Here is an 18,044-nt window from a genome sequence, read left to right as displayed (position 1 = left end):
AACATATGGGCCAATCGCAGTCATCCGGGCTTTATAAGAACGAAATGGCGCTTTTAGTGACATTTTGCATACAAATCCCCATCTAGTAGTGCGCAGTCACCCAGTTTCGGTGGAAGTGTGCGAGTTCTATTGGGAATAAAGGAGGAAGGGAGCGTCTCAGCTCCCTCGGACCAAGACCATTCGACTCGGCACCCCGAAGACTACAACTGGTGAACATTTGATTTTAGGCTTAACTTCCCCTTTATTAATCGACAGTGTTGCTGCTACTATACTGCACACCGGTCTGGTTTGTACTGTTGGTTCTTTACCAGTTTTGTCATCATGCGTCATCACGATTATGTTTCTGTGTTCAATTGGAACTGTTTTGTGTCATGTTAACACAGGACGACAATCTACCACCTTGACCGCAACCTCAATGTCATGGGCGAGGTAAGCTGTATGTTGCCTTTAGTCACAGCAGCAATTTCCCATTTAGCTGTTCAATATGATTTGAGGAAGATTTATTTATTTATATATATATTTTTTTATTAATGGATTCCCCAAAGGCCGAGGCCTAAGTCGAAGGGGTCTCCGTTCATGGCTTACTGGGAATATATCTGCAAAATTATAACATGAGGCATTGGCAGCAAAAACCAGGGTTAGGTGATATTTGGCGAAAATGAGTTTTTGATGGCTTTGAACTGTCCACTAAATGAGTGATCTATGGGCCAAATTTTGGAGCTCTGGGCACCTTCCAAGATGGTAAAAAGAACGCCCGAAATGATGGGTGATGGTCAACAAAAATGGTCAGCAAAAAAGGCAAAAATGGAAAGCAGTTACAGCTAGCTCTAATGGAGTGACTGAGAACAATTTAGCATATTTATAGGTCTTCAGGGAAGCACAGCGTACTCTAGTTGATATTATAGTAACATTGTTGCCTGCACTTGCTGCAATGTTACTTGAAAACTCAATCCCTGTCATGTGCAGGTCTGGTGTTGTATGCAGACTCGTCAGACAGAAAGAAGCCAAGCAACTGGCGTTTTACATGGCTGGGAAGAATCTGCAACTTATTACCAGACTAGAATAATAATAATTAATGCATGCTGGGCCAAGCCAGATACATCCACCAAGCATACTGTGACCAATTTCATGCGCACCGCAAGCGTGCAGGTATACTTGCAACAATTTTATCCACAAAATATCTAGGCTCCAAATTTCCAAAATTTTCGGGTCAGCAACCCCTCCCCAGGAGGACATTGTACCTGAGTTGGCTGACCGTACCCTACTAAAATGCCTTCCGACGCCCCTGAAACGCGAATTTATTAGCAAGTGTGAATTAGTAAGCTTCCAAGATTGTGCATCTCTGCATATGAGGTCTACGGGGGTGACAACTCACATCACGTGTCTCAGGTACATTTCGTACTACATTATCATACAAACGAAGGGCTGAGTGCGCACAATCCGAATACTTTACATGATCATGCTGGCGATTTTCCTTCCCGCAGTGACTTTTTGTCCGCTGCTTGCTAAAAACGGGCTGGAAACGTACAACTGGAACACTACAGCACTCGATGTGAGCTTCACCATCGGCACCCCATAGAAAAGTATCAGGAGTTGCACACTGTGAGCAGCTTTAAAATATATATATAGTATTATACTTTTTGATATCAGTATCTATCAGCGTCAAGTCCTATTATTGTGCATTTCTGCGCATATCCAGCTTTTTTTAATGAATCTCTAGCTGGACCTTGGATGACATATAATTGTTTGCATAGTCGGTCTGGACTGTTTTGCTGAATCAGATGAGCGCAGTCTATTCCAGTGATGCAGCACAGGTTTGCTGCCATAAAGCCACGTCTTTTTACCGAGCCACAGACTGAACACTCCTCTGCCCAGCATATTCCATGCTGCAGAAATAGGTCCAGGATAGGATCAGCAACCAGTAGCAGGACTGTTGGCTATGAGTGGTGTGCCGGATTTACAGCAGGTTCTACGAGTAGGATTGTCTGAAAGTATCCCATCATACTCCCCTGTTCTCATTTCTATTTTTCTACAGCACAATGTTACTGGAACCACAAAGGTAAGTGATATCGCAATATACAACATTTCGGCGCTGCAAAATTTCGGCACTTCACGATTTTTGACATTTCGGCGGCGATTTATTTTCGGTGTGGGGTAGAGGGCATGGTATAGTGCGACAGATGCTGTGAAAAATCTCATCGGCGTTTTAATTTAGGCGTTTTGGGTCGGTGCCGAATATAGCCGAAATTAAATAGCTGCCGAAAATATGTATATTTACAGGTCTGTTACTGTCAAAAATCGAAATTTATTTGAAGATTCTAGAACTCAAATATTGGTTGCGACTTCGTCGATGATTTGTTTGAAAAGGGTTTGCTCTCTACGCTGGAGCTCGCACTATTCCGCCGACTTGACTTGACACTTGACTGACTCACGACTGCCATCCAGAGCACACGAGAAGTCCATCGAACATACGTCTCACCAAACCTGCAAGAAAGCACCACTCCCTGCTCAATACACAGTGTTTCGGGGAATTCACCCCTCATCAGTTGAGCTTGAGTAGGCTGAGGAAGATTGTGCCTGAAAGGCACACTTTTAAATTAATTACTGATTTTTCAATTTATAGTTATTACAACACGACACGAGGGAAACATGGATGCAGTGAATGGGATTTCGGTCTTTGACCACTTTGTGGTGGGTCTGATCTACTCACCTCCCACCGCTTAGGAGCTGCATCTGCGCCTTGATCCAAGAGGGTGGTGGCGTTCCTGCGCGTCAGGCGAAATTACTGGTCAGTCGGCGACACGCATTTTTCACAAAAAATTGCGTTTCACCTGCTGGGAGAGTATGCGTGTACTCGAGTCTCACCCTGAGCACATTTTTTACTTCTTTTTTTCAGCTCCAGTATAGCTGCATTTTTCATTGCAAAGCCGTCCTCGATTGTTGTGTTCGTTGTTCAAACCAAGTGGACATTCAATCATGAAGGCAGAGGACATAGGAGCCTGATTGGAGTTTCTCGTGGCATAGGACGGCCACACAGAGACACTTTGGGATTTTCTGAATATAAAATACCGTACGCACGATGCTGAGATTAATTTGTGCGATATCAAATTGTTTGTGATCTACCACATCGAGCAGAACGGGATCCAAACACAAGCTTACCGATGGTTAGGCGGCCGACCTGACTGGACAAATGATCCCTGGCTTCACCAGACGCCAGAAGTCGGACACCATGTCCTTTGCCGCGACGGCCATCTTCGTCGTGAAAAGGCTTGAAATACTCAATAATCAACCGAGATTCGCGGACTCGCGCTTTCTCGGATCGATTAATTTCCTGTTGGAACAGTTGCAGGGCAGCTTCCCGCCACTGTTTCAACAGGCGATGGTTCCAAAGCATACCTGGAACAAGCCATATCGAGTTTGCAAGCCACCCCTCTCAGCAAAAAATTCGAAGAAATTCGAAATTTCAATGGTGGAAGATATACTATGAAGAGAATTTCAAAAAGTATGTTTCGCGGAGCGATCGCTCAACCTACGTCATTCAAACTTTGCAGGATGGTTCAGACGTACATGCTAGGCATGGAACCACATGCGATGATGCCATAGCTGACACACAGAGTAATACACACAGCAGATTCGTGTGCACAGATACTAAATTAGTGGACGTCGTCATCTTCTTCCCGCTGATCTCGAATATACTATGACGTGCTATTTCGCCTGACGGATGCGGAAAACTGCGCCTTTGGCCGAGTCTCACGTGAACCGTGAAATTTTTATTTTTATTTTTTTACAACATCTCAAGAACTCTTCCTCTCCTCTCCTCCATGCGCTCTCACAGCCGACTCACTGCTATCCTCGGTAGCCATTACACACACCAACAGCCATACAAGGAAGGGTTGCAGGTACTAGGGAACATTTAGCTCTATCGCTCCTAACTGGTCACTTGCTTCGCTAGTTGCGGCTCTTCACGAGCCAGTTGTTGCCAATTGCATTGGCTTTGCCTTGCAACCCCAATGTGGGTTTATTGTGGCTCCTCGCGAGCCAGTTGCTGCCAGTGGCCTGGCATTGCTTTCCAGCTCTTCGAGCTTTTGCATTACAAGACCAGTTACTCGAAGCAGCACACTATCTCCAAACAATTCCTTGTTGCCTTGGGCTGAGTATGAGTGTGTGAGGGATATGGTGCTAAGAGTAGATAAACAAGAGTGTGCAACTCCAGGATGGGTTGGCCCGTGGCGGATTTTTTTGTTGACGTAATCTTTTCGACGACGCACGCGCTGCGAGTCCTTTGGAAAGTTTAGCCTCATGCACTTGGCCGGGCTTTACATTACAAGGTCGGTACCCAGCACATGCTCTCACACTGCTCTGTGGCAAAATGCGCGTTTTTCTGAAAAAAAGAAAAATTCCCCCGCAGGCGGGGGTATCTGCAGATTGTACAGAAGAGATCCGGAGTTGCACACTCTTGTTTATCTACTCTTAGTTGTAGGCTTTTCTGCAATGGTATCACCAAGCAAGCTTGGCTAGCCTTCGCATAAGTTGCTCTACGATGACGTGACAAAACGGTAAAGGCATTTATAGGGCAGAACAAAGGGTGACAATGTTTTTGAAAGATGAACCACCAGTTGTGTTGAGGAACACAAGCTGTAGGATAGTAAACACATGTGGGAAGGGGAATTGCGCAGGCCATATACGATACAGTATATGCGAATCTGTGGGCATTTGTCCTTTGGAAATTGCTGACATTGACGCGGAAAAGCGATTAATAATAATATACGGTATGCGATGTACACTTGTCTTGAATATATTGGCAACTGTGTGCTCTACATTTAAAAATCCTGCAAGAACGGACCATCAGTGCAATTATGCTGTATGCTGTGGATGTTTTGATTATATTACACATTGGATTCTGCTCATCTTGTCTTTTTCATTGACCTCTTCACAGCATCGATATGTTAATGTCCTGAAACTGGACCACATCAGCTCTACGGCTACCAACACTATAGTCAAGTATTGTAGTTGTGAACTTACCTTTAACATGGCGATACCATGTGTTTCTTTGAACGTAAGTGATAGGATTTGGAAAAGTATTATCACTCAAACCATCTACGTGGTCTCTGCTTTTCCCTTTTCCATTCCCTCGACCTATGAATTCCTTTCTGCCAGGACATTCAGCCAAAATGTGATGATTTCACCGACATGGCAAAAGGAAAACATGATATCAGAAATTGGTGCCCTCGTCAGCACAAAAAGTGGTGTACTCAGCACAAAAAAGGTGCACGTGTCAGCAACAAAGCAGCGCAGCAGCATGCACGAGTCAGCAACACAGAGACAACACGTGCAGCCACATGTACACACAGAGACACAAATTCAGCAGCAGATACGACCAAGAAACAACACGTGCAGCCACGTGTACACACAGAGACACAAATTCAGCAGCAGATACGACCAAGAGACAACACGTGCAGCCACATGTACACACAGAGACACAAATTCAGCAGCAGATACGACCAAGAAACAACACGTGCAGCCACGTGTACACACAGAGACACAAATTCAGCAGCAGATACGACCAAGAGACAACACATGCAGCCACATGTACACACAGAGACACAATTTCAGCAGCAGATACGACCAAGAAACAACACGTGCAGCCACGTGTACAAACAGAGACACAAATTCAGCAGCAGATACGACCAAGAGACAACACGTGCAGCCACATGTACACACAGAGACACAAATTCAGCAGCAGATACGACCAAGAGACAACACGTGCAGCCACATGTACACACAGAGACACAAATTCAGCAGCAGATACGACCAAGAAACAACACGTGCAGCCACGTGTACACACAGAGACACAAATTCAGCAGCAGATACGACCAAGAGACAACACGTGCAGCCACATGTACACACAGAGACACAAATTCAGCAGCAGATACGACCAAGAAACAACACGTGCAGCCACGTGTACACACAGAGACACAAATTCAGCAGCAGATACGACCAAGAGACAACACATGCAGCCACATGTACACACAGAGACACAATTTCAGCAGCAGATACGACCAAGAAACAACACGTGCAGCCACGTGTACAAACAGAGACACAAATTCAGCAGCAGATACGACCAAGAGACAACACGTGCAGCCACATGTACACACAGAGACACAAATTCAGCAGCAGATACGACCAAGAGACAACACGTGCAGCCACATGTACACACAAAGACACAAATTCAGCAGCAGATACGACCAAGAGACAACACGTGCAGCCGCAGGTACAACACTATATGCGGCAAAATAACAGGAATCCAGAGAAAAAGAGTTGATTAGGAAACTCGGGACAATGGTAATGGGGAATGATATGTTGGAAGACGTGTCAGATATTGATTCGTATGTTGATTGAAGTCCTCATGAAAGTGTTGATTAGGAGACGAGCATCCTAAAATTTATTAAAAAATCGAGTGAACGCACCAGTCCATTTCAAGCGAATATACAATTGCGTGATCAGCATAGAGAAGCTCGGGCCATGGCCCGGCGACTCGACAGGAAGCTGCGCAACCAGTAATACACTGAAGAATGCCGGACGACTGACCAACGCAAACTGTGGAGAGTGTTGAATGTTGTAACTGGCCGTCAAAAGAAAGCCCAGGTCCCACAGGCATTGTAGGAACTGCGTCCCACGATACTAGAATACACTCTCAGTATCACAGCTACCATCGAAAACACATTCTTGCTTATCAGTCTCTCAAACAACAACAACAACATCGTCACGTGCGCATGCGTAATATCCCGCATGCACACACTGACTCAGAACATAGTACAGTACAACATTACCCCTTCCCCAAGGGAAAAAAGAAAGAAAGAAAAAAGAAGAAGAAGAAAAGAAGGTGGATGGGGAAGAGGCACCACAAAAAAACATACGAGGAATTATGGGTGTCAATAAAAATGAAAGTAGCATGAAGAAAAGGGACAAACACGAACGGATTCCCACGTGTGTAAGACAGGTTCCGATATACAATGGTTTGATCACAAGAGATCTCATTTAGCGGGACAGTCCTGGCATGAGGTATTCAAGAAATGGCTTACAAATTGAGCCTATCTGGGGCAGCAATGGTGCGCTCTGATCGCCGGAGGCTAACTGGGGCATGGGAGACGATTGTGCAGATGAGGGCTGTCTCGCTAGAGGCACCAATGGCCTCGTCGACTGAGCCACCGACGGGGACGACGCATGGGTCTCTGCTTGTTCAGCCGGAGCGGCAGGCGGTGAAACCACGGCTTGGTTGGACGGTTGGACATCGGGAGATTCCAGTCCCGTGCTGCTAGAGGGGGGTTGGCACGGTCAAACGTGTCGCCGATTGCGAAAAGTAACACGTGCATCATCAGAGACTATTACAGAGCGACCTCGTTGTTCAACAACTTTCCATTTCCGTTGCTGGGCTGTGTGGCCATCCTGCAAGAGCACTGAAGAGCCTGGCGACAGGGATGGGAGGGGTTTCACGCCCCGGTGCTGGTCGTGCTGTACTGCCATGCCGAGTTTCTGTGACAACTGGGTTTCGAGGTGGACGATGGGGGCATTGACAACGCTGGGCACGCGAGTTTGGATGTGGCGACCAAAGAAAGCGTGTGCTGGAATGGTACCAAGCATCTGGTTGGTGGAGGTGCGAATTGAGAAAAGCACCTGCTGGATACGCTAGATAAACGGCATCTGGCTGTTGAGAGTCCCGAATCTCGCACAAACGGTGCGGTGAAATCTTTCCACCATGCCATTTGATTGTGGATAGCGTGGGCTGGCCCGGATGTGATGAACTCCCAGGCGTTGGAGGAACTCACCCATTTCGGCTTACACAAATTGTGGGCCATTGTCACTGACGAGCTCGAGCGGAATGCCAAACCTGGCGAAGATAGTGGACAAAGCCATCACGACATGTTGGGACTTGGTTCCAGGCAGGACAATCAGCTCCGGGAAACGAGACCCGTAGTCGACCAACGAGAGCAGGTGGCGGCCTTCGATCTCCACCAAATCAACTGCCACCTTGTGCCACACTGGAACAACCTCTGTTGGCTGCAGCTCTTGGCTGTGGTTGGTGCGGCTCCGCCAACAAATGTCGCATGCTGCTGCAAACTGCTCAGCATCCCGTGACATACGAGGCCACCAAACAGAACGGCGAAGGGTGTCTTTGAACGTAGCGCTGCCTGGGTGCCCCTCATGAGCTAGCTTCAAAACCGGCTGTTGCAAAGCCGATGGGATAACAACTCGGCTTTCCAGAAGAAGAATGCCATTTGCGACGGTCAGCTGGCTTCGCATCATGAAGAATAGCCATCGTTGAAGCCGTGGCGGAACTTCATCGAACGACTTCTTGACAATGTGAACCAACGGCTTGTGATCAGTCAAAACGTCTACGGTGCGACCAAGGGCATATTGTCGGAACTTGGTTAGGCCGAAAACCACAGCCAGCATTTCACGTTCCAGCTGGGAATAGCGTGCTTCCGTTGGATTGAGCGAACGACTGGCACAACAGACAGGCTGCCAGTCACCTGTGTCTGCTTTCTGCCAAAGAATAGCGCCAAGGCCCACGGGTGAAGCGTCGCAGCTAATGGCGGTGGGACGGCTGGGCGAGGCATCGAAGAATGCCAATCTGGTCAGTAGCTTGGCAGCGTTGTCTTGACACTGTTTGAATGCCTGAAGAAGTTCTTTGTCTACGAGAAAAGGCTCACGTCGTGATGACTGGCGAAGCGGCTCTGTGTGCTCAGCCAGACCTGGGAGGAATCTGCTGCTGCTGGTGCCTCTTCCCCTCGGGGACCACAAAGCAACGGCATGCTGTTTGACGTGAATTCCCCGCCACAGTGATGTCCGCCATTTCGAGAGTGGGGACCTCCGAGCCATCGTACGCACAGAGACGACGGTCGCAAGCACTGTCTGGCTTGACCACATCGGCGGGGCAGATGGTGCGCTTTGCACCCGTGTCTAATAATCCTGACACTGGCTTGCCATTCACAGACAGGGTAATCAGGAACCGCTCATCATGGGATGACTTGCTGAGTGGCTTCGTCAGGTATATCAAATCATCCGTTGCGCACATTTTGGCTGACTCTTCCTCCTTGCACGCATTCGCCTGGCCAGGTCGGCTCCCATCCTGACGACGACCACGCCGTGACAAGCACACCTTGGAGAAATGTCCCCTCTTTCCGCAGTTGTTGCATTTCTTTCCAGCTGCCGGACAGTGGGCCATTCCGGGAGTATGCTGCTCCCCACAATATTTGCAGTTGACTGGTGACGAACGTGAGTGAGTGCTAACACGATTGGCGGACGCACCACTGGGAATGGAGTCCTCCGTGGGGCGAAATCCAAACTTCCCCGGCTGGTCGTAGAGCTTGGACTCTGAATAAGAGAGTTCCATGCTGACTCCTTTACGGATGGCAGTCGCCAACGTAAGGTTTGGATCTGCCAACAGCTCCCGACGAATTTCAATATTGGCCAAACCAGCGATAAACTGGTCACGAATCTGTGAGTCCACAATGGAATCATTGGTGGTAGAATCGAACTCGCACGCCTCGGCAGCAGTCCTCAGGCCGGCGGCAAACCAGGTGAGGGACTCCGCAGGCTGCTGTTTCCTCATGCGAAACTTATGGCGTTCGACGGTGGTGTTGACTGCAGGGCGGAAATATGATTCGAGGCCTTGACGGAGAACAGTGTACTCGGTGTCAGACCCGCTCGGAGTCGGAAGAGACAGGCCTTTCACGATCCGGCGAACCCCTAATCCGGCAAGATTGGTAAGGAGTTGCACCTTGGTTGAGGCCTCCGTCACGAGATAGGCTTCGAAATCCTCAAGCCAAATTTGAAATTCGGCAGAAATGTCGGAACTATCTCCATCTCTATATCTGTCATCAGTGTGTCATGCCTCTTACCTCATTGTAGCTTCATCCGTAGTCCGCTTCCATTGTCCTTGTTCTATTTCTTCTAGTGCTAGTCGTTTCACTTCTCATCTTCCCTTGAAGTAGTTTATTTGAATTGTAATTGTTTTCCTGCAACGATCGCTAGTTGTGTTATTTATTTGCGTCTTGACTTCATTATTTATTTCGCCAGCGCCTGCAAGGCTGCATGCACATGCTAGATTCTGTGTTGACGCGTGACTAATGATCGCTATGCCTTTGCTTGCTGCGGTATATACCGGTAGTCGCGTAGCTGGTTTTGTTGTTTTCTTTGCTTGGTTCGAGTTGCTGTTTGCTCGACTTCGTTTTCAGATCAATTTTCTGCACTCAATGGTGGCAGTGGTGGCTGTCGCTGCAATAGCAGCTTCAGCTACGACGGGCCCCTATCGGTTGCTCTGCCGCCATGGTGGATGTGATGTTAGACGTGTCTTTTCCTGGCCAAAGGGCTGGTGATTTTGTGTTCCTGTTGCTCTTTTCTTGTTCTCTCTCCTTTTCCTACTTGCATTTTTCGTGATTCATACATTTCCACCAAGCGGCTGCCGTTTGCGCTGGTGTGTTGTGTTGGGTGAAGAGGGGTGATAGAGAGACTAGATAGCTCCAGTTCTCCCACACACCCCTCTGTTTCAGGGTGGCGACCCAACCTCACCTACAAACTACCGCCCAGTTTCCCTGCTTCCCATCATCTCCCGTATTCTGGAGGCATTTTTAAAGAAACAGCTCCCCACTTATCTCAAATCAGCACAGCTTCTACCCACCAGCCAATTTGCCTATCGTAAACAATACTCCACAGAGGATGCACTTGTCCTCGCAGTCAACAGATGGTCTCTAGCCACGTCTCGACGAGAGTACACTGGAGTTGTGTTCGTAGACATGTCGAAAGCGTTTGATCGCGTTCAACACGAGCGTCTTCTGACTGAACTTTTCTCTCTTGGCATATCTGGTACCCCACTCACTTGGTTTGCCGATTACCTCTCAGGCCACTTCCAGCAGATCAGAGTTCAGGGACATCTCTCTTCTGGCTTTTCTTGTTTTCGAGGTGTCCCACAGGGCAGCGTTCTTGGTCCCCTGCTATTTGTCTTGTACACTAGCACATTGAGTACGATCCTGCCACTGGCGGTAAACCACCAAGAGTTCGCGGACGATATTAGTCCTGCGGCCCAAATCTAAAAGACGTTGTTTTGCAAATCCCGTTTCAGTCTCAAGCAGACAACCTGAACTTTGCATTGGTGGAAAGACCATGTCCTAGGGATGTCGAAACGGCTTGTTGTCATGTCCAGAACTAGGGCATAAGCTGGGGAGAACCAATTTTAGATTTCGTTAGGGAAGTCGTTATTTTACGTTATTTTACGACTCCTTGATTAATTGGGCAACTTGGAGGCAATGGGTCAACACAAAGGAGTGGCTCAGTTCGATTGACTCTGGCCCCAGAGCAAACTTCAACATGCCAGCTCCTTCCACAAACATTATTTTGAGTGAAAAATCAACGCTGATGATCGGTTTGGGTCTATACAAATTTGGCTGTCAAGGCATTCCGGTATCGAACAGTCTACTCTACAGGGTAGTCAGAGCGACACAGGAACAACTAACACAACGGGGTGAACTTATAACGAGCAGCTAGACTACACTACACACTCGAGCACAAGAGAACAAGGTTCCACGGACTTCCTGCCGGGACCCGAGTCACCCGACACAAAACAATTAAAAATTCGAAATTGAATACAAGTTACGGCAACACATTACGCAGAGTAGACAATTACAAAGGCATGCTCACCTGAGTAGGCGCTCTCATGAGAGGCTTGGACGTTCGTAAGACATTGGTGGGGCGACGACGAGAAGAGAAACGCCGGCTGACGCATCGACGAGCTTCAGGGTCGTGAGGTGAAGACGAGCTAATTGTTGGGCAGCAAATGTCGTTATGCAGCAGACAAGCTGCCTCTTCTACGCTCTCGCCATGCCGTAAATGCAAGAAGACTAGTACATTGGTTTGTTCTCGGTTGGAAAGAGAGCTTTTCATTGCCACACTTCAGGACTGGGGGGGGGGGGGGAGGGAACTGACAACTGGCAAAAGGAAACATATCGGAAATTGGTGCCCTCATCAGCACAAAAAGACTTTTAAGTGGCGTACTCGATATCAGCACACAAAGGTGCACGTGTCAGCAATACAACAGAGCAGCGCAGCAGCATGTATGGGTGAGCAGCATGTATGGGTGAGCAGCATGTACGGGTGAGCAGCATGTACGGGTACGGGTGAGCAGCATGTACGGGTGAGCAGCATGTACGGGTGAGCAGCATGTACGGGTGAGCAGCATGTACGGGTGAGCAGCATGTATGGGTGAGCAGCATGTACGGGTGAGCAGCATGTATGGGTGAGCAGCATGTACGGGTGAGCAGCATGTATGGGTGAGCAGCATGTATGGGTGAGCAGCATGTATGGGTGAGCAGCATGTATGGGTGAGCAGCATGTATGGGTGAGCAGCATGTATGGGTGAGCAGCATGTATGACACAGAGACACAAGTACAGCAGCAGATACGACAAAGAGACAACACGTGCAGCCACATGTACAACAATCTTAGTGCAATCACCTGCTTCATTTTCCTTGTAGAGAACTGGCTTGCACAAACCACTACATGCCACTTCAAGGTTTTCAAGCTTGAATGTTCTTATGCGTATCCTGTGTACTGATCCAACCAATTCTTATTCTGCACACCAGGTCACAACTATGCAGAGTACCAGCATTCAACAATTGTCTGAGAAAGTCTTGAATCCACGGTTTTCTAATGGTCATACGTATGGTTTAATTCCAAATCCATTCTTCACTAAATATGGTACTTACCAGGCCCAGTATCACTACGATAGCAATCGTGAGTAGGAAATCCTTCGCCTTTATTGCTCATGTGCTGTTATATTTTGGTAAGATTGCCAGTTTCGAAGTGCACTGACTTTGTAGCTCGGGTATGGAATAACTCCGTATGAGTGGCTGCTCCGGGAGAATCACCCATCAAGTTGCCTCCTGTTGTAGGTGAACGTGTATTCCTCCCGTCCCCGTCATCTTCGCAGGTTTCTGCACAAACTCGTCTCCTGGTAAAAAAGCAAAAAATGACTCGGAGTGGCGATGTAATTTCCCTGTCAATCTGTCTCCTGGCGCTGCTTCTCATACATGATCTCATACATTGTTTCTAATGACCCTGAACGTATCATGTAGGAGTAGAAAGTGTGACCAATGTAAAGTTTTTTTTTTTAAACGATTTCCGGAACTTCTCCGCTACACGTACGCAAAGCTTAGTGACCCCCTGCCATCACATGCCCGTCTGTTGCATCTCTTGTATGAGATAAGAGAAGAAATAGCACAGAAATAGCACACCAGTAATGTTTCTAGAGCAACGATTGATTTTTCTTGCTAAACATTGTGCTCCGTACGAGATTTCTCTTACAGTAGCCCAGCCGATAGTGTACAAGTGATGTGCGTAACAGGCATTGTGTGAAAATACTCTAATCTGTATTTTTCAAAGAAACGTGGAACGGGAACGCTATTCAGGTGTCATGTACTGACTAGCAGTGGACATACTTCACTGTCTACATATTGTTTTCTCTATCCTTACCTAACTAGGGTTTACCGGGTGTTAGCGGCCGTCGTGAGTTCGCTTTGGGAACGGACACGATATTTTCCTTTTTTTTACCTAACTAATTCAAACTTAGAAGTTGCGACTTCGGCGGTAATAGTCATGAAGTTTATTGTTCCAACTAGGAACACACTCTTCTTGCCGAACTTGACACTTGACTGGCTCACGACTGCCATCCGGAGCACATGAGAAGCACGCCGCACCTTCCACTCGGCAAACCTGCAAGAAAGCACCACTCCCTGCTCAATACACAGTGTTTCGGGGAATTCACCCCTCATCAGTTGAGCTTGAGTAGGCTGAGGAAGATTGTGCCTGAAAACCACCACTTATATACTGCTCAGGCTCCAGGCCAAACCATCACCAGGGATACAAACTTACAGAGATGCTTTGTTTCCAGCGCGACAAACACCTCGTGAAGCTCCAGGTAGCAGAGTGAGTCAGAGTCGCTCATGGAGTTGTGCTAAACAGACGTTGAGAGCAATTTAGAAGAATGATCGTAACGTGAAGGAAGTTGGAAGAATTAGTATGTATGCGAAGTGTATCGGGGGAATGCATGCAGGGCGATAGTGCGGGTTCGAATCCTAGGTTATGTCTTTGGAACAATAGGAGAAATGAAAAAATTATAACATCTCTATGCTTTTTTTGCCTAGGTCATCAAGGTGGTAGACGGTATCGTATTACCCTGAGGGCCTCGGATGCAAAGAGAGAGTTGACTCTTGCTAGGCAAAACGCATAGCGTAGGGCCCTGAGCTTCCAAGCTCTCTCGTAAGAAAGAAAAAGTACCAAGGAGCTAAAAGTTACGCTACGGCATCCACTAACACCACCAGTTACTAAACAATCAGCTCATGCAAAAACATTGCACGACACTGACCGACGATACTGACGTTCTACAACTAACTGGCTAACAGGTCTAGCACATCTTGGATGCGCACTCCAACAGCCTTCCAACTTGGAAGGTTCTAAGTTATAGAATCAACATAATGAGGGGAAGGTGAGCGCAACCAAGATAAGCACGAGCTGAAAGTCTCAGCCGTGAAGGACGTTGGCGTATGTTCATGCATGTCGATGAAGATACTGGCAAGTCCATTGGACAATACGGTCAAACCACGATTCAAGGACGCAAAGCAACATTCCACACAACTTGTGTTTGCATGCTGAGCCTCTTTTCTCCAATCCACTGGCTTTCCAGCGCACTGATTCTCTTGGTGGAGTATGCACTCACAGCTCCGAACGAAATTTATTCTCATTTCACTCCACCTTGATGGATTTTCATCGTCCTGGGTTCGTTGGAAAGATCAGGACCAAGCAAATCCATCATGGCAGCTCTCAGCTCCATAGACACATCAGGGCCACTTCCACGTCCTCTCCAAACTACTGCACCGTGCCTCGAAACGGCACAACAACTCAATTTCACATTCTTGTTCGGCTTCTTGCCCAAATTCAACAGAATTTCACAATTCAAACTGCGCTGCAAAGCTCAGATCCAAGCGCTTCATTTGATGTCCATCACGCATGCGCCGTGCCAAAGGGAAATCCCCTGACACGCTCCTCAACAAAAAGAAGTCCTGGACAAAAAATTCGCGTTCACTCTGTGCCGTGATTTCCATGTTCATCTTGTCGCCGCTCAATGAATTCTTATCCTATCGCGAAGAACTTTATATCCCTGAAAAGATGATGAGGTCAAGACCTTTCCAACGGTGTATTGATTGTCGCGATGCGTTTATGTTAGACGAAGTTACGAAAGTTTGTACACTGGTCTATGTACTGCAATATATCGCGCGAATTTTTTGCGAGTTAACTCGTACGTATACGCGTAGTGGATCGGGTCATGCATAAAGTGCGAGTTAACTCGTACTCAGCACGCAAAGGGTTAAAAGATTGCAATGTTATCGCATGAGCTGATTGTTTAGTAACTTGTGGTGTTAGCGGACATTATAGTGTAACTTTTAGCTCATTGGTCCTTTTTCTTTCTTATAAATCAATACCTTTCCAACGGTATATTGTTTTGTGAAAATCGCCCACCGTTGCCATGAGTTACCATAGTTTGTAGAGTATGTATGCACAGAGTCGTACTGCTGCTGGGCAGTGGAGCGAGAATATCTCGTCATCCGCCGTTCAGGTACACTTTAGAGAGAGATATCTAGTCATTAGCACTGAAAGGGTTAGTGGAATATCTCCCGAGTGGAGCATTAAAAGTGTTTTTTTCTTCTTTTTTCAGATGGCCTGTTTGGAGCTCTGGCTGTCACTAGTGGCGTTAAACCCGCCAACATCGCAAAATACGGAGCAGGAAATCCACCAAACATTCTAGAGTTGTCAGAAGACATGAGACAACGCATTTTCAAACAGAACATCCAAGCAAATACCTTCAGTTGGAGAGGATGTGAGTGACTTTGTTGTGTGTTTGACTTAATGTTCATAATGTCCAGGCAGACAGAGAAGCTTATGATTCACGGTTTGCATGGTGTGCGCTCCCATCAGGCACGTACGCCGCTCGCCCCAGGAGTGGTTCCCATGCCAACTGATCAACCAACATTCCACACAATTGCTAGTGCTGTTTTTCGTAACCGACGGAGATTCTACATATTCTCCTCAGACTGGATGGAATTGACATCCACAAGCTGCTGGACAATTGCTACGCATTTAAGATTTACTCAGCAGAGAGAGCAGTGAAACTGCCACCTGGTGGCTGCCGAAGCGCTCCGTTATCAAAAATCATTGTGCGCCACCAAAGGCAAAGGATTTCATTTCCTGTGCGTGTCTGGGCGGATGGCAAACAGCGTCACTTTCAACTGTCCTGGTTGGAGGAGATTCCCTGGGTAGTCTTTTGAGCGGCGTGCAATTGTGGCTTCTGCTTGCCCTGTGTAATGTTTGCTCCAGATGATTCGAAGGTTGGGCAGCTTTACCGCAGCCCTCTCGAGGATTTAACCCGATTCAAGACTGCATGCAATCGTCATGCAGTCTTCTCGGCATGGCCAGCAATCGAGGACATCTGAGAGTTGTAATTTTTTTACTCCTCCGAGGTGTGATTTTTGGCGTGCTGGGTCAAGCACAAGGAAGCCATCTGCCAAAAAAATGAAGAAAATGGTTGTTGTTTGATCCTTTGGTGTAATCTTTGTAGCTAGTCGAAGGAAGTTGCTGTTTGGAGCAGAAACACTGAAATTGACTATTTTCTACATGTACTCATGCATGTACTCATGTACTCGGGCATGCAGTCTCACTCGTATTTTAGCTCATTTTCTGGAATGGATGCTGCTCTGCGCCCCTTGGTGAACATTTCCTGTGCTCGTGGAGCAGCTGAAAAGGACCACTGGTGTGTCTGGTTCCTGGTTTGAAAGTGGAGTCGACTTTTGTGCCTTGCGTCTGTAGCTTATTTTGAGTGCTCCTCGTACATTTTTGATCGTGAAATTCTCAGACCAAAATTATGTTGATTTTGAATGTACGTGATGACATGCGATTGCTGGCTATGGTGACTGGGGCTGAATCGCAAGCCACGTGATCCTTGCAGGCTCATACACGCTGCCCTTGGAAATGCAATGCGAACGATTTGGACTCCTGCACGCCTACGGCGAAAGTTTGTTGATTTACAGTAATATGCCGTATGCATTCAAACCGCGCGGAAAAAAGTCTGCGGGGCACTTTTTTTGTTGCGCCCACATGTAGTGATTATTTGTACTGTAGAAGTATTGCTGTGGGTGGGAAGAGAGTAGATTGTTTCCTTTGTAGCTGGAAGGTCGTTCTTCATCGCCTTGTTTCTGGCAGTTTCAGAAAGGATGCCTAGTCATGCTAGCTGCATTGTACCGTTCTGCCCCAACAGGAAAGATCGATGCAAGTGGGGTTTGGTTGAGAGTGACGAGAAGAGAGCTGGACGAAAGTTCTACGTAAAGAGAAGATTGTACCAGTCAACTTTAGCTAGGAAAGGCTGCGACAACTGCGATCCAGCTTGTAAATCCTTGTCCTTCTATCGCCTCCCGGCCGACTCGGAGCTGAGGAAGAAATGGTTGCAGGCGATACCAAGGGCGAACATGCAGCCAACGCCAAATTCATACGTGTTTTCCGGTCTCGAGTGTTGTAATACCAGCAATGATGAGGCTGATGTGGGTCCCAGTCTTTACTTCTACTTCTACTGTGTGTTCAAGCTTTCCATGTGTAGCCATGCACTGCATGTCCTTGCACTGTCAGGCTGCATAGATGTACCGGTAACAGGATGTGGATACATCTGCATAGTCTCACAATGTGTGTGTACTAAATTTGTAATGCGATCAAGTCCTGCTATGGTATATATGTGAAGTTCAGACAAGCTCTGTACACTCATGCACACACACACACACACACACACACACACACACACACACACACACACACACACACACACACACACACACACACACACACACACTTGTACTTGCTCACTGCCAGAACTGGTCACGTGGGTCTCCCTGGGAGAGGGGAGAGAGACTCAAAAGTAATCTTGGAAAGATGACTCAATTGGCCTTTGAA

The 18,044-nt window shown here is 47.4% G+C and overlaps 3 protein-coding genes across 3 annotated transcripts in view; 2 read left to right on the top strand and 1 right to left on the bottom strand.

The window, feature by feature from the left end:
- The window catches only part of LOC135826149 (uncharacterized), a 14,192-nt gene extending 6,527 nt beyond the window's left edge, over window positions 1–7,665 (top strand). Inside the window, exons 3-6 of the mRNA XM_065338789.1 lie at window positions 384–429; window positions 2,036–2,059; window positions 4,937–5,056; window positions 7,555–7,665. Coding sequence (XP_065194861.1) covers window positions 384–429; window positions 2,036–2,059; window positions 4,937–5,056; window positions 7,555–7,665 — 301 coding nt within the window. The remainder of the gene's footprint in view (window positions 1–383; window positions 430–2,035; window positions 2,060–4,936; window positions 5,057–7,554) is intronic.
- The window catches only part of LOC135825908 (fibrillin-1-like), a 289,285-nt gene that overhangs the window by 168,378 nt on the left and 102,863 nt on the right, over window positions 1–18,044 (top strand). The window contains exons 2-3 of the mRNA XM_065338544.1: window positions 12,638–12,788; window positions 15,766–15,927. Coding sequence (XP_065194616.1) covers window positions 12,647–12,788; window positions 15,766–15,927 — 304 coding nt within the window. The 5' untranslated portion in view covers window positions 12,638–12,646. The remainder of the gene's footprint in view (window positions 1–12,637; window positions 12,789–15,765; window positions 15,928–18,044) is intronic.
- Window positions 7,837–8,454, bottom strand: LOC135826208 (uncharacterized protein K02A2.6-like). Its single transcript, XM_065338839.1, has one exon. It carries the CDS (start codon window positions 8,452–8,454, stop codon window positions 7,837–7,839), a length of 618 nt encoding a protein of 205 aa, XP_065194911.1.

Source organism: Sycon ciliatum, chromosome 10 (genome assembly GCF_964019385.1).
Source record: "Sycon ciliatum chromosome 10, ocSycCili1.1, whole genome shotgun sequence".
In the NCBI taxonomy this organism is placed as follows: Eukaryota; Metazoa; Porifera; class Calcarea; order Leucosolenida; family Sycettidae; genus Sycon; species Sycon ciliatum.
The sequence above is the reverse complement of the archived record's forward strand: the minus strand, read 5'-3'. Positions and strand labels throughout refer to the sequence as shown.